Consider the following 23,799-nt stretch of genomic DNA (forward strand, 5'->3'; position numbering starts at 1 on the left):
AAATCATGCATGTCCGACATAAATACACATATGTATATACGCTTGAACATGTAAACATACATACACAAACAACGTCGATGTGTATGGGCAAAAGTCGAATATGCGGTCTATGAAAACCAGCGACGCGCAGCTAACTTAACCGGTAAACCGGCAGAAGGCGGTTGGGCAGTTGGGTGGCCAGATTGCATACATAAATTTATTTGGATACACACAGTATATATACATACATATATTTGCATACGTATTTCACATGCGCTATAAGTACGCATTTGCATAATGGGCCAACGTACGAATGCATGAACCTAGGCAAAGAACGCAAACACCGCACAAACAAACAAATTTAAAAAGAAATTCGAATGCCGTTTGACGCCACTTGATAATATATTTTTTTTTTTGGCTGTTCTATCTAGCTTTTTCTGTGTACTACACCTTACATATGTATGTACTTACGTGCTGTTGCAGTTTGTTCGAATAAAGCGGCACTCGTTGACAGCTGACGGGCAGCTTGATGGCTTCGTCGAGCAACGGCTTGGTAGTAGTATTCAAAACGCGATTAAACGCTTAACATGTGAAGCCGTCAGCATCGGCGAGAGACGAGTCGCTCAAATTAATTTATAGTTTTTTTGTTTATTTATTTTTACCAAAATTAATAATCATTATTTTATATTTGTCTTTGTTGATTACGTAAAGTCGCACTAATAACAAATAGGCGCAAAACAAAAATATCTACGAGCTCAAATAAAACAAAAGCAATATCCATAGCGTGAAAAAATGGTTTATGTGTTCCTTAGTGTTGCGGGAAATTACGGTGAGTGGCCGCGGCATTTCCTTGACCTACCTTCTCGTTAGTGCATAAATACATACGGACAGTGTTTAGTGTAAATTACCAACACAAACACGTTTAAGAACATTTCAGAATCAGTAGATTTTGGAGTTAACAACGTCCAGTCTTATCACATCACGGCACAAAAATAAACGTTACGTATACGTAGTGTGTGACAGGCATTGCCTACACACACATGTGCATGCACGTACATACTCGCTTCTGTAGTTCTCTGTAGTAGCGCCAAAGTGTAGATAGTTCAAGGTTTCAGCAACCAATTTTTACAGCTGCTTGAGTACATCGCCGCTACGCATCTGCCCTACATCCAGCATGGAATGGCACCCAAAACGAGTCGTTTATATGCCCATATGTGTATAGCGAACATACACACACACATATGCACGGCTTTTAGCGCGGGCGCAACACAAGTGAAAGAGTTGTAAATTTTGCAGTGTAGTTGTGAATTTTGCATTATAGTTGCACATTGAACTTGACTTTGAAGCGCCACTTGGACATGTGAGAAAATGGAAAACTTTGATTGTAAACGCAATGAATAGTGAAATCAGAAAATGGGAATAAATAAAAAGTGAAGCACTTCGTAGTAGAGAAAATTTATTTCCGCTAGACTGAGCAGCAAGAACTTTGTTCCTCTCGCTCTTCTGATTGCCTATAGTTTGAGGTTATAAACTTAGGAAAAGTTAGCATTTACTTGCGTGTATCATATATCTATATTTGTACTTGTAAATGTGAGGTTAGATATGTATGTGGTATACTTTGATACTTGAGCAAAAAGTTCCCGGAATATATTCAAAATACAAGTTTATTCCTCAAAAGTGATATTATCGCCTTCAAAGTACTCCCCATCAACTGCCAGCGTTTGATCCAGCTCTCGAAACTTTTCCCAAAGTCTATTGTTGGTAGTACCCATCAGTGCCGTCGTCGATTTTTCCATTACTTCCTTTTGTCTGTTAAAACGCGTTCCTCGTATTGTTTTTTTTGTGACTCCATCAAACAGAAAAACATCGCAGGGAGTCATATCAATTGAGTTCGATGACTGCTGGATGGAAACATCTAAAAAGGGTGTACACGCCAATTATATGTATATATATTAGCTGCGGCCGCCGTAGCCGAATGGGTTGGTGCGTGATTACCATTCGCAATTCACAGAGAGAACGTCGGTTAAAATCTCGATGAAATAGCAAAATTAAGAAAAACATTTTTCTAATAGCGGTCGCCTCTCAGCAGGCCATGGCAAACCTCCGAGTGTATTTCTGCCTCATAAAAAATTATCTGCCGTTCGGAGTCGGCTCTACACTGTAGGTCTCTCCATTTGTAGAACAACATCAAGACGCACACCCAAATAGGAGGGGGAGCTCGGCCAAACTCCCGCGCCAATTATATATATATATACAGTAGGTTCTGTTTTTATGCGGTAGATACGTTCCGCAAGAAACAGCATAAAAAACAGCATAAAAAAAGCTACTAGTTCTATAGTAAAACTATAGATACGTTTCAAAAATGCTAAAACCGCATAAATCTGTAATATAATGTAATAAAATCGCATAAAAAAGGGCACTAGTCCCATATTATAACTATAGATACGTTCCATAGACCGCATGAATCTGAAATAATTAAATAAAATCGCATAAACAAAATATTGTATTTTTGAAAATTATATCTTTATTTAAGAAACGTCAGAATCGAAAAATAAATTTAAGTCAGAAATAAAATCAGACAATACCCACATGTTGCGCGTTCGTTTAGGATTTGGCGTAAAATCACTTTCGTCACTTTAGGAAATATACACGTCTGATCTAGATAGTTATGCAGGCGGTTCCATACTTGTAGGGTTAGCATTTCTGATGTATTCTGTGATGAGTTTTTGCTTAGCTGGCTTAGAATCTTGTTTATATGTCCAATTCCCGATAGGTCGACATGCATTTTGTAATTTAAAAAAAAAAAAACCGCACTATTTCAAAACCGCATAAAAACAGAACCTACTGTATATATATTAGCTGTTTGATCTACGGTCAAAAATTCGTGGTGTAAAAACATAGTTCTCTTTTTTAATTGAAAACGACGTCGTTTGTTTTGGTCTCGGTTCATTCGAAGCTCTCTACTCACTCGCCTGATGTCTGAATTACGGGTCGTATTCATAAGGTCACGTCTCATCTCAAGCAATGATGATGTTGGGTTTGATGAATGTTGGGTTGGATTCAGCCTTGGAAATCATGTCTTTCGCAATTTTTCATGAGATTCAGGTATTTTGCGACCAACTTTGCCGCAATACCACGCAAACCCCAATCAGTAACTACAATGTCCAGAACGTGTCCACAAGCAATGTTCAAGTCTGCCGCCAGTTCTCTGATGGTTAATTTGCTGTTATTAATCAACTTTTCGTTCACTTTATTAAAGTTTCCATCAGCTGTCGATATCGATTGCCTCCCACCACATTCGTCACCCTCGATGGGCTCACGATCTCCTCTGAAGCGTTCATACCACTCGTAAACGGCTGTTTTCTTTAGAGTATCATTGCAGAAACAACATTTCTAAGCTTTTCGCACCATTGAATCCATTTTTAATGGATTTTATTAAAAACTCTTTATTGCAAATTCTAACTCAAATTCAGACTTTAAAAAATCGAAAACACGTGCACAGGTAGATTTACTCAAGACGACGTAACTTTTACAAATGTCAAGCAATGTTGACAATTTTGGTAGGAATATTGATCACAGAATACAGAACTGAAATCAATTGATTTAGAGCGTCACCTGGCAGTAGTTCTGAGAACTTTTCGATTGAGGGGGTATACATGAATGCTATAATAATGTGTCCATATGTTAGTACACACACACATACAAATATATCTAAAAATCGTTATTGCTTAATAATTACCATCTTGGCCCATATTTTCGACATTTTCATTATTAATTAAAACTTGGCGCTGCCAAATAACGGACACATGCACAAACACACATCCGTATGTGCTTACTTGTATTTTATATGTGCGTGCAATAAAAATAAAAGGAAAGCAAACTGCCAAAATGATTTTTATGTTTATTCATTATTTAAAAGAAAAAAATTCTGAAATGTGTGTACTAAATAACTGAAAACTAAAAATAAAGTAATACCGTTTATAAAATAATGAGCAATACCTACGTTGTAACTGAAGGGGAATTCCCAAAAAGATAGCAAACGCCTTCTGTCTAAGTCATTATAAAAAAGTGGTTGTATAACACCCAATAATCCAAACCCAAAAAAAAATCACTGAAAATTATTACGAAATTCAATTGACATACATAAGTATATATGTATGCGCAAAAATAAATAAACTGAGCGAATGAAAAACACGAATTCGCTAGAATTTATCCAAAGTATTTAAGCGACTGGCCTTTTATTTCGTTCATTGTCATTGAGAAAACAAGAACAAATGGTTTCAAATTAGGTGAATAGATTTCGATTAAATTTTGTTTTAGTTTATTCTGTAAAAATTTGGTCTCGCCATAGGCTAAAAGCTGATCCGATAATTGGCGTTGCATTCAATATTAAGAGTTAAGACAATATAAGAGTTAAGACAAATGAATTGGCGAGAGAGGGCACCAGATGGAGAAACGTATCTATGTTAGCTACTTTGATCGCAGGTCACCACTGTCTGCTAGGTCGACATGCTCAAAAATTAAATGTATCTCTTTTCAAGTATTGCAGAAGCTGCAGGATTGAGAAGGAGGAAGACCTTAGGGATATTAGTGTCACCCAGATCAATGGGTTTGCATTCTAATCAAAATGGTTTAACGAGGTGATTTAAAAATTGGTTTAAAAACCGATTGTCACTTCCACCTACCTACCTCCCTACCTAGATGCACTAAATATATATATGCTAAACGTATATACTTCATGTGATTGATTGAGCTCCTCCTCCTATGCTATATGTGGTGTATGCCTTGATATTTTCCAAAAATAGAGGGACCTACGATTTTATGCCGGCTCCGAACGGTAGTTGGTTTTATTAGGGTATTAAAATGTTGGCGGCCGCCGTAGCCGAATGGGTTGGTGCGTGACTACCATTCGCAATTCACAGAGAGAACGTAGGTTCGAATTTCGATGAAACACCAAAATTAAGAGAAACATTTTTCTAATAGCAGTCACCCCTCAGCAGGCAATAGCAAACCTCCGAGTGTATTTGTGCCATCAAAAAGCTCCTCATAAAAAAATATCTGCCGTTCGGAGTCGGCTTAAAATTGTAGTATGAGCACTCTTTTTAGCGCGTTTTCCATGACACCACGTAATTTTTCTGGTTGAAGGTTGCGTGTTATCGCCTCGAATATTCTGCTTCAGTTATCTAAAAGTCTTCGCCTTACTAACATAAACTTAAGACTTATTTCTTTTAAATATTTACTTCCCTATTCGGATGCAGTTAAAACAAATTAATGAGGTGACCATGGGGAATCTGAGTTTTCTGAAATCAAACGTTCACGAAAATTTCGCGCAGTAGGTCCATACTTTGCTTTGTAGTGTGAGCAGACGCTGCATCTTCTTAGAGCCACAGGATGCAGCTACGCCGTTGCCGGCAAACAGTCGTGGATCATGGCACTCTAAAAAACCCCAGAAATCGTGTTTCGCGTTTCATGCTCATTCGGCCAGAAATATGAGCCGATAACTTTTTTAGTCACAACATCGCACTAAACGGTGCATTTGGAAAGAGGTCTTGGATTTTCAGGGCACCACAATCCACTCTTTTGCTTGTTTAGATACCCACTTAAATGGAATTGCGATTTATCCAACAATAAAACATTATTTCAAAAATTAATTTTTATGGCTAATTGTGTGAAATAAATAGCATAATGGAATCGTAGTTGGTAATCTTGCCTACAAAATTAGAATTTTATGAAATTACCCCCAATTTTGTGCTGGAAATGCCAAATATGCAACACTCTGCCGCTCGGCTTCCTATTATCCGTGCAAATAATTTTTCATGAGCACCTCGGTCGGTCACTGAACACCAACCAACCTCCTAATTATGTGGAAACTGATTTTTAATTAAAATATTCTCAATAATTTTGCTGCGTCATAAGAATTGATCAATCACAAGAACAGAAAAAAGAAGAATTTTAACGCATTCTTTAACTTCCTAAGAATCCAATTATAACCTTTAAAAACAAACAAAAAAATGTAGTTATATTAGAAAATCTGATTCGTATTTAACTTTTGTTGGCATAATGTAGCCCACCCTATATTTAGAAGAAGCGTATTTATGGTCCAATTCGGTTGATATTCATGATATTAAATATTTTTGCAAAAATTGTAGAAATAACTCAACCCCACTGCCTCATACCGGGTTTTGATCGAAGCAAAATGATGCATTGTTATAAGGAAATGTTTTAAATAAAGTTTTCAACAATTAACACTTTAAATTCGATTCAGTACCTTTTTTACGCTTGACATTAATTGGTATAGCAAGCAACGGGACTGTGAAAATTTAACTAACCAGGTCTGACAGTGGCTACTGCAATCGGAATTTCGGAGAGACAATTTCTCTTGCTCCGTCTTTATAGAAATTCCCTTAATCTAATAATTTTTCATAACACAGTATGTAATTCGAACTCAAACATCCCTCTTTCGACCATCTCAAATAATATACACTGTTAAACGTTGTTATTTACCTCTGCATTCACATTCGGCAAAAAATTTGAAATATTTTATCTATATACGAGCTTCTCATTTGGTTAAGCAAGCTTCGCCTAAATTTGGGTGGAACCGAACATTTTCGAAGGCCGAAATAAAAAACAAACAATGACTTTTTAAAAATTCCATATTTTTCTGAGCAGCAGATAGATATTTAAAGCAATTTTTTCCAACGGAAAATGTGGTATTGATACAATATTCAACGATGTTCCAATTTCTTAGGAGAATATTCAATACTCAATAAGATAAATGCCCGAATTAATGAAATATAATTTTTTTTTCAATATTATTACTGTGTGGGGTATCACAAACGTAACTCTTCGTAGCAACCCTTTTTGGACTAGTGCCATTCGTGCCAGTGAATAGTCATCCCGTAAACATAAACAGCTGATATTGAAGTTTTATTAGTGACAACATTTGCATTTTGTCATAAAAACACGTATAATTTTTCAATTAATTTTCGTCGGTCATTTCTAATATTTAAATTTTTATCGCAAATATCAAAACAAATGGAGAGTATTTCACAGCTGATTACGGTTACGTGGAAAACCCAAAATTCAATAGATACCTACGGCTACTTTTATGGTTACGGCCTATAAGCGCTTACAGTGATGCTGATATGTTTGATCAGAAGAGCTGATTGCCAAAGTTACCAAAGGCACCACTAATCGCAGCTTTAACATAATCAACTTAATATATGTACAGGGTGGGCCATATAACGTTTGCTTTTTGAACCACCTATTTTTTTGATAATGGTAACACAAATGACATGTCAAATGTATTCATAACGAGCCATAACCGCCGAAAAAATGTATCCCACAAACTCAAAATTTTACAGGGGAAGGTTTTTTTTAAATTAAATCCGTTTGAATAAAGCCATTATTTTAAAATTTATAATGTAAATATGTTTTTGTGCAATACATTTAATTTTAATAATTTTAAATAGATATTTGCATCATAAGGGTTGTTTTTGTGGGATACATTTTTTTTGCTTTCCTTCTGGCAACATATTATTAAAAAAGTGTGTGGGTTACACAAAAATTTATTTTAAGGAAGTGACTTCCCGTTTTTTTTTTATTTAATTTTTTTACTTAGTCCTTAAAATTAAATTACATTTGATTTAAAAAAAAAATAAATGTATACATTTCTTAGTATATTCGATAAAACAAAAAAGTAATGTAATTCATATATTTAAAGTTTTCCGTTAACAAAGTAATGTTATTCATATTAAAATCTTGTAAACTTGAATAACGATAGATAAAAATATATAAAGAACGCTAAATACTATCTTCCTGGTCGGTTTCAGGTAGCAAATCTTTAACAGATCCATCCCATTTGAAATTTAAATACTCGTGTTGGAATTTTACGGGTAAAGATTTTCTATCGCATTGTAGAATGAATATTTTCTAGAATAGAACAAAGTAACACTTTTTCCATAGGGAGTATTTAAGACCTTCTGCAAGTCGAAACTTGTACATAAATAAGCCGGATTCTCTTTGCATAGCTTTTGGTCCTCCAAAAATATTTGCTTACATTTCTCTTTGTCCTTTAGATGAATTTGATACTCTTACATTTATCTTTTTTAGGTAAATGAAAGCCTAAATTGAAACTGTTTCTAAAAATATTACGGAATACTCTTAACGATAACTGACTATTTTCTTTATTAATAGCTTTCAAATGTTTGACATAATGCTGATATACAGTTTTCATGTTTCGAAATTCTTGAGGTAGATATAATTTTGTACTTTTATTCCTGCCATAATGTGAAGGAACCGCTGGTAATTGTTCTATAAAGGATTTTACTAGCGATATGCTTGCTTCCTCAGATTTGTTGTGTGCAGTTGGCTTTTTTATATTTTCAAGGCAAGTTTTATACGAACTTCTATTTTTTATTACGGATATTAAAATCGTTTGTGAAGTGTTCAACGTTTACAATAAAAATTGTTGACAAACTTTAAAACTGCTATTATTGATATTGATAAAATAATTAAAGCTGCACTTTTTTCTGTCACTTTTTCCATATTGCCTTTTAATATCGACTTGTTTAACACAAGAAGACAGCCAATCTTTCTGTCTAATTTTGTTGCCGATTCCCCAAAAATATTCATTTATTCTTACTCTTTCATCTTCAGAAATTTTATCATGACACGAATTTGGACATTTTTTCTTTAAGCACGGGTTGAGCAAAACACTCGTATTTTTTTCTTAACTTTTTACAGCCTTTTAGGTGTTCTCTTTTGCTTTCTGTAGCCCCTTTTCCCAACACACGTTTCCTTCTCGACTTCTTTTAAACTTTCCAAACCATTTAAATCAACGAAAGATTCATCTGAATCGCTATACGGTACCAGGGAGAGCTGTAAAAATATCCAATAATTGAAAACAAAAACATATTTTGCAAAAAAACAAACTCATACCTTCGACATATTGTTCTAAAGCTTTATCTTTAATTAAAGTTTCAAAAAATTGTTTTTTTTTTATTTTTTCCCCTTGTGTTGTCATTTATTTTAAAAGAGAATTTAATTGTATCCCACACAAGCGTTCAAAGAAAATGTAAACAAGTCACCATATGCATTTACATTAAAATTGTTTTTGTTATAAAATCATAACGGTTTAATCTACAGCCATGAAATTTCGACAGATGATGTAAATGATGCTGAACTATCGATTTCGATAACAAAACAAAAATCGATTATGGTGTGGGATACATTATTTTGGCGGTAATGGCTCGATAATTTACTTAAAGGTTTGCCATTTACGAAATAAGACGCTATACGCTTGAATAAAATTGGGAAATATTGAAAACCTATTTCCAAAGTCAATAAGCAAAATTTTCGGATTTGGGGCTCAGAAAATCCACACGTTACTGTAGAGAAGCAAATGCATCAACGAGTCACTGTTTGGTGCGGTTTTTGGTCTGGCGGCATCATCGGGCCATTTTTTTTCGAGCCGCGGTTACAGTAAATGGCGAGCGTTACCGTGACATGCTCAACGAGTTGTTTCCAAAAATTGAAGAGGATGACATGGACGACACTTGGTTTCAACAGGACGGTGCAACTTGTCACACTGCCAAAGTTACACTCGAACTTTTGGCTACCGTTTTTGAAAACCGAATAATCAGCCGAAATTCCGATATCAATTGGCCGCCTCAGAGCTGTGATTTAAGCCCGTTGGACTATTTTTTGTGGGCAGTCGTTAAGGATAAATGCTATGCGAACCATCGAGTTGCCATTCGAAATCGAAGTTGCCATTCATGAAATTGGAGCACAAATAATCGAAAATGTGCTTAAAAATTGAGTTAATCGAATGGCCTACTGTAAAACCAGTCGTGGCAGTCATTTGAACGATATTATTTTTCATTCATAAATGACAATGTTCAATCTTCAAAATAAAAAAAAAAGTTTGAAAAAATATTGATTAGTTTTTTTTTATAGCCTATTCAAAAAGCAAATTGTACATGGCCCACCCTATACATATAATCATTCACGTCCTAATCGTGGCTTTTATATATTCGTGCAGCCGCAACTGCAATTCATATCGTTATTATGCAAAACCCAAGACATTTTTGGAATATTTTCTGAAGGAATAAAAATAAAAGAATATTCGTCGAAAGTTGGGCTTTCTTTTTGGCGAAACCGAAACCGTTCGGAATCGGTCCTTAATTTTTTCACCACTACTTTCGCTTTCTGTGGCTGTTATTTAATTTAATTGACATATCTTTCCGATACGAGAGTTCGGTAGTTAGCAAAACATTAGCTCCTTACCGTGTTGTTTTTATTTATTCTGCATTGTAAATATTTGGCTTAACCACACAAGTGGGAATGGGAAAAAGAACAAAAACATACACACACACTTTCCAAACGTTTGATCTAATTTAAGATCGCGGAGCTAAACATTGGTTTATCCATAGGCGTAAGCATGTGTGTCGGTATGTTTTCGTTTCGTTTGTACTACAAACACAATACGTGCATATTTACTCAACCAATATTGAGCACAAACAGACCATGTCCAAATTAACTTCTACATATTAATGAGTATAAATATGACCAATTCGCATTCGGGTTGCATGAAAATGGCAATTGAGAGAGCCAAGGCAGATATACGAGTATGTTTGTATGTGCATGTGTGCGTATGTATGTTTTACAGAGCAACCCATGAAGCATTCAATGGAGAAGAAGTTCATACATGCACACACATACCAAGTCAAACATGCAACCGCATACGCAAATAGACAACAACTAACAACTCAAGTTCTTTAACATTCAAACAGACGAAATCATCGAGCAGAAATTAATATTACATTCAAACACACAGAGAAAATTCGAAACAAAAATACATAGAAAAGTCAAATGAATAGAGAAAAGCCAACATAAAACACAATAGAAAAATTAAAAAAATTCAACTTGTTTGCCTAGTCGCGGAAAAGAACCACTAGCGGACAGCAGCAACAGCAGAAGCAAAAGCTACATTAGCCGATCGAACAGCGATTTCCTGCGAATTTCGTCTAAATGCCCATCAGTGTGCTTAAGGTCATAAACGCGATCGGGGCGAACGTTTACGGAAAATGAGTAGAGCGCTGCTTCATTTCGAAATTAGTAGATGAAGCATTGTAGTTTTCTCATCATTCAAAAACATAAAACGAAACGAACTCAAAGCCTAGATTTTTAGAACGAAAGTGAAAAGGTATTACATATTTGCAATTATGCTAAAAATATTACCAGCTCTTGAATCATATAAGTAGATGAATTTCAATTTTACGAATCTAAACTGCGATGAGAACAAGAAATTTTAAAAATTTCTGACTTTTAGTTTCGCTCCGAATCTGTTCGGGTAATATTTTTATATATACAAAAAAACTTGGGTATTTCGTAATTACATCTTAGCACTAGTCTGTGCACATACAGATGGGTGTGCTGGTGTGCAGTGCAATGTATTTGAGCGAAATCAGCGAAATAGTGCCGTATACCAGACCGCAAAGGATATACACAAAGCCAACATAAATTTACGCTCACATTTGGAAGGCAGTTATTCAATTAGGTCAGCAAAAATACCCGTGGAGTCCTCCTAAACTTACTCACAATACTCATTTCCAGAGAACAATTTAACTTCTTCGTCATTCAAAGCCATCCATTCTTATGCAACACGCCCTATTTTCTACATTCATGTCGGAGCGCTCGTAAAATAGTTGTGCTGACGTCTCATGAATTTTGTGTATTGCACACTTGTTTCTCATTTCACGCATAAATTGAATTGTTGTGGTGAAATGTATATGGAAGAGTTCTAGTTCTGTTCAACTAAAATTAGACCTGATCACTGCGGTGTAGTCTATTGATTTCTCATTATTCTCTTACTTCTAGTGTCATTACCCGGTGCTGGAACTAGTCCAACTGAGCAGCAAACTATACTTCAAGTGCTCAACAATAAACATTTACAACCGCAAGCAACAGAGGTAGCATCGGCAGAGGCGGAATCAGAATCTAGTGCAACAGCCGGTTCATCAGCAGAAGCTGAGGGCACATCAACCGCAGACAAGTCTATACGTGAAGTGGAGACTTTAGAATCAGCGGATACAAACGATGATCTAGTCAACAGTCATAGTCCAACTAACACCGAAAATAGTTTTAGCAACGAGAGTGAAACGAATCAAATACCCATTTCGACTGTAACGTCAGGAACGCTGAAATCGGCAATAACAACAGAAGCAGAAGCAGAAGCAAAAGAGACAGTGACAGCCGTTGCACAGCCCTCGACGTCCACAGTGCCTGCGAGTGGCACAGAGGCGACGAAAGAGACGATTTCACCGCCTGCCGTTGACAGACAGTCTAGTAATAGCGGCAGTGCCGATCAGGGTCATGTACTTGATTTTGAATCTCATTTGATAGAGACGTACAACGAGTATCAAACACCCGACGATAGTGTTGGTATTAACGAATTACAACCTCAGCAAAATGAACTGACAGTGGGTACGTCGAAAGTGGAGACGCATTCGAATGTACGAACAGTTATTGAAGTGGAACCAGCCGGGGCAATATCGAAGAAACCTATTGAAATAGTAGTGCAGACGAGTCAATCACAGCGTATTGAATCTGGCATTGAAGACGCTGACAGCATAAAAGTTGAGCCAGATATTGAAGTGAAAGCTTGGGACAGAGTGGAAAAAGGAACGGAAACGGAAACAGAAACGGAAACAGTCACGGGGGTAGAGCAGGAAGCAGCCGTCTTTAAAGAACAGTGGGTGCCAAGTGACGCAATTAAAGAGACCGCAGAGAGGTTAGTAAACGAAATTGAACGTGAAGTGTTAGAAGCACTGAAGAGGTGTGAAGAAGCAAAAAACGAACTGAAGGCTGAGCCTGAGGCTGAGACAGAGAAAGCCACTGAGATAGAAGCCGAAACCGCACAAATACTTAGCAACAAGGTAGTCTCAGAACAAGATCAAAAAGAAGAAAAGACTGAACAAACTGCATCATTACTAGATGAAATAAGTAATACACTATCACAAAAGGTCGACGCACAATTGTCGGAAGTTACAAGCATACTAAAGTCATCGAAACCAAGTAACGGTGAAGCCTTAAAAGCTGATGCCGATCAAACGAGACACAACGAGCTTAAAATTGTGAACGTGCCTTCACCAAAAACCCCATCGGACGAGCATGAGCGTCAGCTGTTTCTGGAATCTTTACCTCATATTAATAGTAACGCGGAGGCGCAAAAACTTGTCGATGATTGCAAACGTGAATACTATCAGTCACTGAAGAAGTATCTGATACAAAGTCCCAGTGATCGCCCACCAGTTCCATTGCAGACGTATAAGTGGGAGGATCTGCGGCGCGCAAAGGAAAGGGTAAGCAAGAACAGTCATAAAATGTAAATATTCAGTTAATTAATAATATGCACTTATATTTACATATTTTAATATATAACTTTGATTAGGGCGGTTATCCTTGGACCCATTTATACAAACGACCACTTGGACCAGATGAGGAACCGGAAATTGTTTTGCTTTTGCGCAAATCACAAGAATTTCGCTTTGTTTCGGAATCACCTAAATCTTTGAAGAAGGTCCGTATTGACGAACAAGTTGTTGTAAAGCAACCCGAACGTTATATACAAGAACTTTCGGAAGGTGAAGAAGACTATCTACAATCTGCACCAGAAGACGAAGAAACGCACAGCTTACGCAGCGAAAGCATTTCATGTGTCTCGGACTCGGTACTGGCAACTGGAAAACCAAGAAAATCTACACGGTTGGAGAAAATTCGTGGTTACCTCAGGCGTCGGAAAGGCGGACGTACTAACGAAGACGCACAATCACTGCCTTGCGCATCGACCAGCAGTAGTCGACGACATAGCCAGGAAAATTTAGCATCGCCAAATCCACAGATACTTATAAACGGCAAAAACACAGAACAGAAGCATTGCTATCCCATTATGAAGAAATTAAAAAGCATGGCGGACCGGCAGAAGAAGCGTCTGAATATACGTCGCATTCATTTGGGCAAGGACGAGAAGATTGTACTCGGAGAAGAAACAAAAATCCTCAAACTAAAAAAATCCCCAAAGGCAGAACGCGGTGAAATACCTCACTTCATAGAAAAACAAGATTCTGACGACGTTCTAGAAATAATGGAATTGGATGAGTCACCAAGTCGAAAGCGAAGAGATGACAATAGACAAGAAGACGAGAATTCTCTGAAAGATAGCAAAGTACATTTGGAGACAAATCATTCAGAAGCGGTTGACATTGTTGTTCCCGATGAGATCATAGAAATACCCGACCTGCCGGAGAATAACAAAGACACACCTACAACAATAGATGCAGCAATAGTAAACGAGGCTGAGACACCGACAGAACCAAGTGAGGATACAACTATTTCAAATGTAATTGCCAATACCGTGCCATCACCAAAGAAAGCACCACGTCTCCGACGGGAACATGTATATGAAGAAATAGAATCGGAAATTCAGCCAGAATCTTTGACTCAGCCTACGGTTACGGACGGTGGCATTCTGGAGCCAGGTGCTGTTGAGGCACTCAAGGAATCCTTGGCCAAACAGAACAGCTCTACCTTGAAACATATTGAAGAGGGGGTAAAATCTCTGCCGCTTGATCGAATGGGTAGCAGCGAGGAGGAGCAAATTGCAGCTGCCAGCGCTGCTGGAACGTCAGCAACGGATAAGCCAACGATGAACTTACTTGCACCGCTATCGTCAATCGACTCCGCCTCATCTGACGAAGATCGCAATCGAGCGCAACTATCTCCAGTAACGGAGGAAAGTGACGCGACAAGTATTGTCGAGGATAATCTACGCATCGTCGAGGACAACGAACCAATAGATCTGAAGCCAGCCATCAAGAAGGAGGCATCACCAGCGCCGTCCGACAAAAAAGTAACATTTTCGCATGTCGAAGATGAAGCGGAACCGCATCGCGAAGATATCGAATTGCCAATGGAAGTCCAAGAAGCCACACAAGAGGCTGCTCTGCGAAAAAAGTGGACGAATATGAGGTAAGTCCACCACACTAATATTAAATGTGTGCCAAACTTGCCGCTATCAATGCTAATGTATGTATGTATGTGTTTATAAATATGTACATTGCTTTCAGAAAACATAATTTGCTAATACATTTCATTTTGAAACTGTTACTAACTCCACGCAACTCCAGGCAATCAAACGAGAAAATTGCACAATTGTCTGTCCACATAGTCATAACCAACACCCATACATTACTATGTACATATGCACTCATACGAAAATCACCAAAAACACAAATTGACATCGCACATATACCACTCCAGCCAGAATACACCAAAGGTGAGTCGTCATTATATTTTAACTATCGAGACGTGAAGCCACGAAACGATTTGTGTAGGTCCTTTTTGGCATCCGTGTACACCAAAGCTTTATTACGATTGCGTCCATCTCAGCAAAAATTAAATCTATCAAAGGCTAACAAGAGTTCAAAACATACAATACATATGTGGGCTCCACGGTGTCTGACGATTATTAGCATTGCAAAATTTATTGATCAACGAATATCTGAAATGTACTGTTCTAGTGTCTTATTTTAAAGAATAAAAAACTATGCTTATCAACCTATCGTAAAATTGTCGGGGGTGGCAAAACTTTCTCCAAGTCTGAACCAGATATATATATATATATATATTTATATATAATTGACCCTTGCACCATTTTTGAGTGTTAGGCCGAGCTCCTCCTCCTATTTGTGGCGTGCGTCTTGATGTTGTTCCACACATGGAGGGACCTACAGTTTCAAGCCGACTCCGAACGGCAAATATTTTTATGAGGAGCTTTTTCATTGCAGAAATACACTCCGAGGCTCGCCATTATCTGCAGAGGGGCGACCACTGTTAGAAAAAACTTTTTCTTCATTTCGCTGCTACGGCGGCCGCCAATCTGAACGAGATAAGAAGATTAAATATGTCGCCAGTAAGCTTTTGAATCCAATCCGCTTATCATCGGAAAGACCGGCGAGCGGAGCTACTTTTATGAATGTCATTCGAACCCGTCCCGTCCATAAGTAGGCGTAGTAATTCAGAAAAATTTATTACACACTGGCTGATGATGAAATGCTCTGACAGCACTTACTTTCACTAGGCACAAAAGGTCGTTATTTCGAAGTGCAATCCTCAAATCTATCGCTGTGTCTACCTACTTCCACTTCTTCACAGCTAATAACCGCCTAATCGGAAAATTATTGACGCGATAACCGCTTACGCGATTTTGGGCAAGTTTAACAAAGCGCACCTGTTGTTTTTTTATCGTGTTGGAAACACCAACTGAAGTCAAGCCTTTTTCCACCTGACCTTTCCAACGCAGTGGAGGTCTTCCTCTTTTTCTACTACCACCAGCTAGTACTGCGTCGAATACTTTCAGAGCGCGAGCGTTTGTTTCCATTCGGACTTATGCTTACGTCGTGGTAAAGCTCATCCAACTCATTCCATCGCCTACGATACTTGTCGTCGCTAACAGGCAAAGGTCCCAAAAATCTTCTGCGTCGAAATTTTTCTCTCAAACACTCGAAGTGAGGCCTCATCGGATGTTGTCATCGCGAAAGCTTCTGCGCCGTACGATAGGACGGGCATGATAATAGCCTTATAAAGTGTTACTTTTGTTCATCGAGAGAGGACTTTACTACTCAATTGCCTACTTAGTCCAAAGTAGCACTTGTTGGCAAGAGAGATTCTCCTAGATAAACGAAGTTTCTTACAACCTCGAAATCGTAACTGTCAATAGTGACGTGGGTGCCGATGCGCAGTACGCTGACTATTTGTTTGATGATAGGAGGTACTTCGTTTTGTCCTCGTTCACCACCGGAACCATTCGCTTAGCCACCCTATCCAGTTTTGAGAAGGCAGAACTAACAGCGCGATTGTTAAGGTCAATGATGTTAATATCATCGGCATACGCCAGCAATTATACGCTCTTATAAAAAATTGTGCCTGGGCGATTAAGTTCTACGGCTCGATCTTTTCCAACAGCAGGTTAAAGAAGTCACACGACAGCGGGTCACCCTGTCTGAAACTTTGTTTGGTATCAAACGGCTCAAAGAGGCTTTCTAAATTTTGATAGCGCTGCTGAGATTGAGCAACGTAATTTTTCGTAGCCGTATTAGTTTTGAGGAAATGCCAAATTCAGACATTGCGGCGTATAAGCAACCCTTTTCGTACAGTCGATGATGGTCGATCCTCTTTTCATGGGTCTCTTGCAAGACCTGGCGTGTTGTGAATATCTGGTCAATTGTGGATTTTCCAGGTCTAAAGCCACACGTATAAGGTTCAACCAGTTGGTATTATTATAGGTATTAACTATACAAAAAGCAATAAGTAAAGCCAAAATAATTCTAATTAACAACCAGGTAAATGTAAAATTACGCTAGCAGAGATAACAAAATTCTTTCTTAGTCGGCTTAGGCGGTTATTGCTTGCGATCACAAAATTTTCATCAGCCTGTGCACTCAATTATGCACCTCGGCTGCAAGGCTCACGCTAGCAATGCCCCCAGCCGTCGCGCACAAATAAATAAATGAACCTTAAATGTTTAGCTTGCCAAAAAAACGATAAACAAATCTTTGTCTCCAGTGTCTGCAATAATTTAAGTATGTTTTTTAGAAATTGATTACATCACAAACACAAATTTCATTGCGATTCGGAAAGTGATTACAAAGACCAGCACAAAAAAACGGTCGAATCAATATATTTAGGAGCCTGCTGGCAAGTGTGTCTCTCGACAGCTTGGAGTACTCGTACAATGGCTGTTTCTGGCACCACAACCTAGTCTAAATAGCAAATATTTCAGCGAATGCTAAACACAATTATTAACATGTTGTATTTATATTTAAACCATTGATATATACTTAATTTTATTTTACTTCTTTTTATGTTTTGTTTTGCCGCTCGTTGGCGCTGAACGGAGAAGTGAAATAATTCAAATGCTTCTCTTTTAGCTAATTTTAAAATAAAATGAATTACATTTTCTTTGCCTTAGGCAAAGACGACAAAGACACAGTCTTCGCCAATTCACTTCTTCGTCAGCTTGGCTATTCGGCAAGCGTATGAAAAGCTCTCAGTCCTGGCTGAAATTCGCAACGATGCGGACATTCGTTTAGCGTTAGACGCTCGCTGCAACTGGCAGTTGCGCTGTGACAAAAAATAAATCTATTTTAAAACTCCTTAAAATACTAGCAAATACGATGTGCCACCTACGAAGAAGCAAATTGTTGGCTGCAAGTGTCTAATACTTTTTAGTGATAGTTCGTGCAGCCTTATTTTTTATTACCGTGTCTTCATTCGCCAGCATACATGCATACGTAATTGTTCCAACTTAACTGCTCTTGCAGTAACCGTTATAACCGTTAATCGCTGGTGAATTGAAAAAAAAAATAATTTGTTTTAAATGTCACATAGTCAGACCACCGAGCTAAGAAACAAACAAAACGAACAAGAAAATTTATTTATTTTTATAATATACAAAAAATCACAATTTTGAACAAAAATTTGTTATGCCTGCCCGCGGGCGTATGTGTGTTTAAAAATAGCGAAAGCCAAAAAACAAAAACAAAAACAAACTGAACATATACGAACGAAAATCTGCGTCGATCCTTGACTGATTGTCGGCAGTAGCCACAATTACAAAGTAAATTGGTCTACAATTACCTTACCCCGACCTGGCTGTCAGAGCGGTATTCCCCGATTTAATCTATTCATAACAAAGCTTTTATGAAAATGAACCCCCGACGATCGGCCTCAGTTGGCGCTTTGCCGCGGGAAAAGAAGCATTTCGTATCGCGAAACGAAAGCAGTAGTGGAGCCACACTTGACGTTCGTTGCGCTTGTCAATACTTTCAATGCGACTCGCTACTCCCCGAACGGGTAAATCCCGTTGGTGACTCACGTCCCACTTCGACCATGGGTTTCCATAGTGATCTAGGTAGTGAACATGAACATCTGCATTCCCCAAACCACTTTCAGCCCGTTAATTTGGACACTACAGCACAATTGGATCAGTTGTCTACGCGAAGTTACAATATCGGAGGGCACTTGCACATGGACATTGATCGCCTGTCAATGCGAAGTGTGGGTGCACAACGCGCACTTGATCATAGTACTGCACAAGTAGACGTTTCTTTCGTAGATAAATATCCCGAATTAGAAGAGGTGGCCCGCTCACGTGGATTGGTGGTTCGTAGCATCTCTGATGCGAAAGAAAATGAAATGGGTGGCCCAGGCACATTTATGGCAGGTCAACGTGGCCGTCAGATGTCATTGAGTCGAATGTCCAATAGTGGCATGCGTGACCCAGACACTTGGTCAACGCGTAGCGTTACTTCATTGCGTCGCATCTCCCGATCTCCATCCAAATCCGACCTATTCGTGGCTGATATTAATATACCAACAACGCGGTCGGAGAGATTTGAGATGCGCTCCACTAGCACCAGTCGTCGCACTTCCAACGTCGATTTATCACACTTTGTCTCACATCGAAGAGCATCTGCGTTTATGCCTACTACTGATATTTCACCAGTGAGTCCGCTTGTTTCCTCGCCACAGCCTCAGCAACTGGGTCAGCAGTTGGCAGCGCCCACACTGAATCTAATAGCGCCCACGCCAACCATTAATGCTGTGGATATGCGGCCTGACTTTGAACGTGCAACGGCATCAAGACAAAGGTCGCCCTCTCCGTCCACTACGGATTATCGTATTGCTAAGCCACCCGTATCCACAGACTATATGCGTCCAGACGAAAATAAGGAAAATATGCATTACACTCCTCTGGGCGATGTGATGCCTCAGAACCGGCCGATCGACGTATCACGCTTTTCTTCCTATCCGGATAACAATGTACGGGAGATATCTCCGCAGCCGGCAACTAAACCCACAGTACCATGGAGACCTTTTGGAAGAGCCAATTCACCGAAACCTATTGTAAATGTGCCAATTACCACCTCCAAAGATCCATTGCAACAAGAAGTTGCCGAGTTGGAAAATATAGCAGCAAACAGAAATATTGAAGATATTTATGACAATATTCGATTGCAGACAACACAACCTCCTTCACTTGGGGGAGATAGAGTACACCCTCCGTCATTGCATCCTGTTGAGGAAACGAACATACAAATAATCAGCAAAATACCGACTGTAGATATCGATCAGCTCGTGCGAAGCGAGACACAAAAGGCAGTCGAGGCCAGGTTGCGTTCGAAGTCACCTTCGCCAAATCGACCCCAATCGCCTCATATAATGGACACATTGCAATTGCCCGGTACAGATTCTTCAGCTACCTTATCCCTTGGCGCAGTTAGTAAGCAACAAGCATTGAAAAGACAACGCTCTCCAGAACGAAATATATCGCCGGATCGTAGTAAAAAGCCTGCCACTAATTCTCAGCGCATGGAAGCACAAACCATTGAAATGTATTTCAGCGATATAAATAATGAAATGCCGCTGCAAGATATACCACCAGAAATGAAAACCTCGTACACATCGCGCTTTAAATCTATGTTTACGTCCAATAAAAGCGGGGAAAATTTAACAGCATTAGGTGAACCGACTTCTACACTAAGGCGCCAACAGTCCCCATCGCCTGTGCGTGGAAAATCACCGTCACCGACTTCACCGAAGCGCGAGAAGTCACCTTCACCTTCACCAGTGCCAGTCAAGCTGGTGAGCATATTTTCAAAATCCAAACGTACGCCAATGTCCATAGTCGCTGGTAACTCAGCTGTCGTTACAAAACCTTCAGAAAAAGAACCAATGTCAGTGAAAGTGACGGAGACCTTCTCCCTCAAAGTTGACGAAATGGACCAATACAACGCTCGACCATCTAAACCACCACCGAGTTCCGTTCAACCTACACCACCCATTACGGCATACAGCAGCCGTGAAGACTTTTTGACTTCAGAGCAAACTTCCTCAAATATAGCAGATACGTTTGCACCCATTGTAATACCTTCAATACGCAGGGATCAGTTTATGGCCGGAAACAGAACATTTTATTCAAGCGAAATTGATTCACATTCGCGACGCAGCGAGTCCGAGCTTAATAGAGCTAGTAAGGAACCATCTATAGGTAGCGGAAGTGGTATTCACTTCCACATTCCCAAAGGTACACTAATTTCCGTACCCATAAATATCGGCAGTGGTAGCAGTGGAGATTTGGGTCATCAATTACCACCACTTGGAACTTCACAACACAGCCTGCCACGCCCCCCATCTGCCGATGGGCGGATGGGCAAGTCAAAATTGGTACGTAAATCATCCTTTATGGATGGACGAACACAGTCGCAAGACCGAGCACGAAAATTGCACGGCTCGCATGAAGATTTGTATAGTACGCGAATGACAAAAACGGTTAGTTTCAATTTCGATGAACGCAAGTCGCGTTTGTCAAGTTTCGAAAGCTCTAGCCAGTCTCATCAACAAAAAGATAAAAGAGAATTTCTCGAAAGGACGTACTTTTCTCGGTAAGAATAAAATCCAATGTCGTCCCTCTGACAACTCTTTGAGTGAAAGTTTTCTATTCTTACATATATACTGAAACAAAACAAACAGCGACACTATTCACGAAAACTAAAACATATTCCCCTTATATTTGTATGTACATCTTCATACATATAATATATTTGATTACCTCATGTACGGTCATTCATTTGCTAGCTCTCTACAATACTAACTGCACCAACTTTTTAAAAGTTTACACAATTTCTTTTATTTCGAAAATGGTTGTTTTATTTATGGTTGTTTTATTTTTTAGTGATCATGAATACGAACCGATCGCATCCCCTCCGAGTGAAGAAATCACCTCAACGCAGCAGTCTGAAATATCAAATCTTTCCCGGAATATTGAGAAGTTGCACGAAGAAATCAAAGAGGCAGAAGATCTTCAGCAAGATTTGGAGGAACGTTATTTAAGTTCAGAAGCCACAACTCCTCGTACGGAGTCACGTACTGATTATGACATACACACTAGTCAGGTCGATTCAAGTGCCTTGGAAGAGCTGCCGTTAAAGTCAGAAAATCGCAAAAAAGGCTTTATGGCCAGCGCACAGGATCGCACTCGCAAAATGCAGGCTGGTATAAAGAGTCAGGCCGGCAAAATCAAAACAAAGTTGCGTACGCCTGCCAAGAAACCGGCATCATCGAGTCCAAAAGCTAAAGAGCGCAAGCGATTTAAGGCACCCGAGTTCTCGAAAATTAAAATGCCAGAAATTAAACGTCCTGACATGTCGAAACTTAAAGACTTCAAACGTCCAGAATTCACGAAATTCAACAAACCAGATATGTCGAAATTTAAACTACCCGACAAATTCTCTACACTTAAACTTAGAAGGAGTAAATCTTTTAAGGAAAATGAGGGTCAGGACGAAGAATTGGAGACAGATACCACACCTGCTACGCAACCACAGAAGAAAATGTTCGAATTCAATTTCGGCACCTATCCAAGAGCATTCCGCAAGAAGAAGCCTGTAGAGTCGCAAGCATCAGTTGGACCTGAAACTCCCACTGAAGGTGTGAGTGTGATTCCGAGCACTGAAACACAACCATCTCTTGAATCATCTAGCTCCCCACAGGGAGATCGAGGTCCGGGACCTGTGCGCTCACGTTGGGCCGATAAGTTCTCAGACGTAAGCTATAATGATAGCGAAGGCTCCCGTTACCGTCGCTACGGAAGCGAACAAGAGAGCTTTGACCGAGAATCGTCACTGGAGCGGCGAATGAAGGATGATTTAGAAGAGACTGAAAGCGAACCACAAGAATTAGGAATAATGGGCGGCGTTGCTGATACAAAACAATTTGCTGAGTTTGATGAGGAAAACCGAGCTATACACGAAATTTCCAAAATGCGTGCTGGAGAATTCAGGAGACGCCCCATAGTTCATCAAGACTCTGATCTTCGATCAGAAGATAGTAAAGAGGTAGAGGGATGGACAGAAAAAGAAATTGAAAAGAACAAATTGTTGCGCAAAGCTGAGCTAGAGGCAGAAGCGAGTTATTTGAAATACCCCTCCGACGATGGATTGCCACAGGAAACCCAGTCAACTGCCAGCTCAGGCAAAAAAGTGGTAATGGAAGAAATCGACGACGATGAATTTTTCTTACGTAAGCGAGGAATCTCCGAAGATAACATCGAATTACGGCAGTACATAAGTAATGCCATACGTGAAGGGTACGATAGACCAATAAATGCCTTGGAGCATGTAGGACAAACCAATGAACAAATGGAGTATAGGGATTACGATATTCCACCACCGAAACCAAAGCGATTACATAAAAGCTCCCGACCACAAGATATATCACAAGATATCGAATCCCAGCGCAGCGAATACGGCGATGACCTTTCTTTGTCGCAAAATGGCAGTGACTTCTTTACTGCTCCAAAACGTCCATTGCGAAAAGGGCGCAGCCGCAGCAAATATTCAATGGATAGCCAAGATTTTCCGGTCGCAGAAAACATACGTCACGAGTCGTATTTTGATGATGACGAGGAATATTTGCGCCCACCACGTAACAGTTACAAAAACAACGATGAAGAGGAAATGAATGACTTAAACATCGTCGGTAAACAAGTTTTCCCAGGGGACATTGAGGGTGTCAACGATGGAGCGCCGATACCACAAGCACCACGGCGCCGAAAACGGGACACAAGTGACAATTCAATGGATAAGGATTCGTATATGAATGGTTTTGGTGGTCGTTCGGTATCAAATAGTCGTTTACAACCAACCGAAGATGTAAGTGCGATCACCGCAAAAGCAAACACCTTAACGGCTCCTTTAA

At 39.2% G+C, this 23,799-nt stretch overlaps 1 protein-coding gene across 2 annotated transcripts in view; it reads left to right on the forward strand.

The window, feature by feature from the left end:
* Positions 1–23,799, forward strand: part of LOC129240786 (uncharacterized) — a 49,666-nt gene that overhangs the window by 18,055 nt on the left and 7,812 nt on the right. Inside the window, exons 1-4 of one of the 2 annotated variants that reach the window (XM_054876777.1) lie at positions 579–808; positions 11,860–13,343; positions 13,433–15,009; positions 21,776–23,753. In XM_054876777.1, the coding sequence (XP_054732752.1) occupies positions 772–808; positions 11,860–13,343; positions 13,433–15,009; positions 21,776–23,753 (5,076 nt within the window). In that variant the 5' untranslated portion in view covers positions 579–771. Of the gene's footprint in view, positions 1–578; positions 809–11,859; positions 13,344–13,432; positions 15,010–21,775; positions 23,754–23,799 lie in introns of those variants that run through there. The other variant, XM_054876775.1, reaches the window with a different exon arrangement.

Source organism: Anastrepha obliqua, chromosome 3 (assembly GCF_027943255.1).
Source record: "Anastrepha obliqua isolate idAnaObli1 chromosome 3, idAnaObli1_1.0, whole genome shotgun sequence".
NCBI classification, from domain to species: domain Eukaryota; kingdom Metazoa; phylum Arthropoda; class Insecta; order Diptera; family Tephritidae; genus Anastrepha; species Anastrepha obliqua.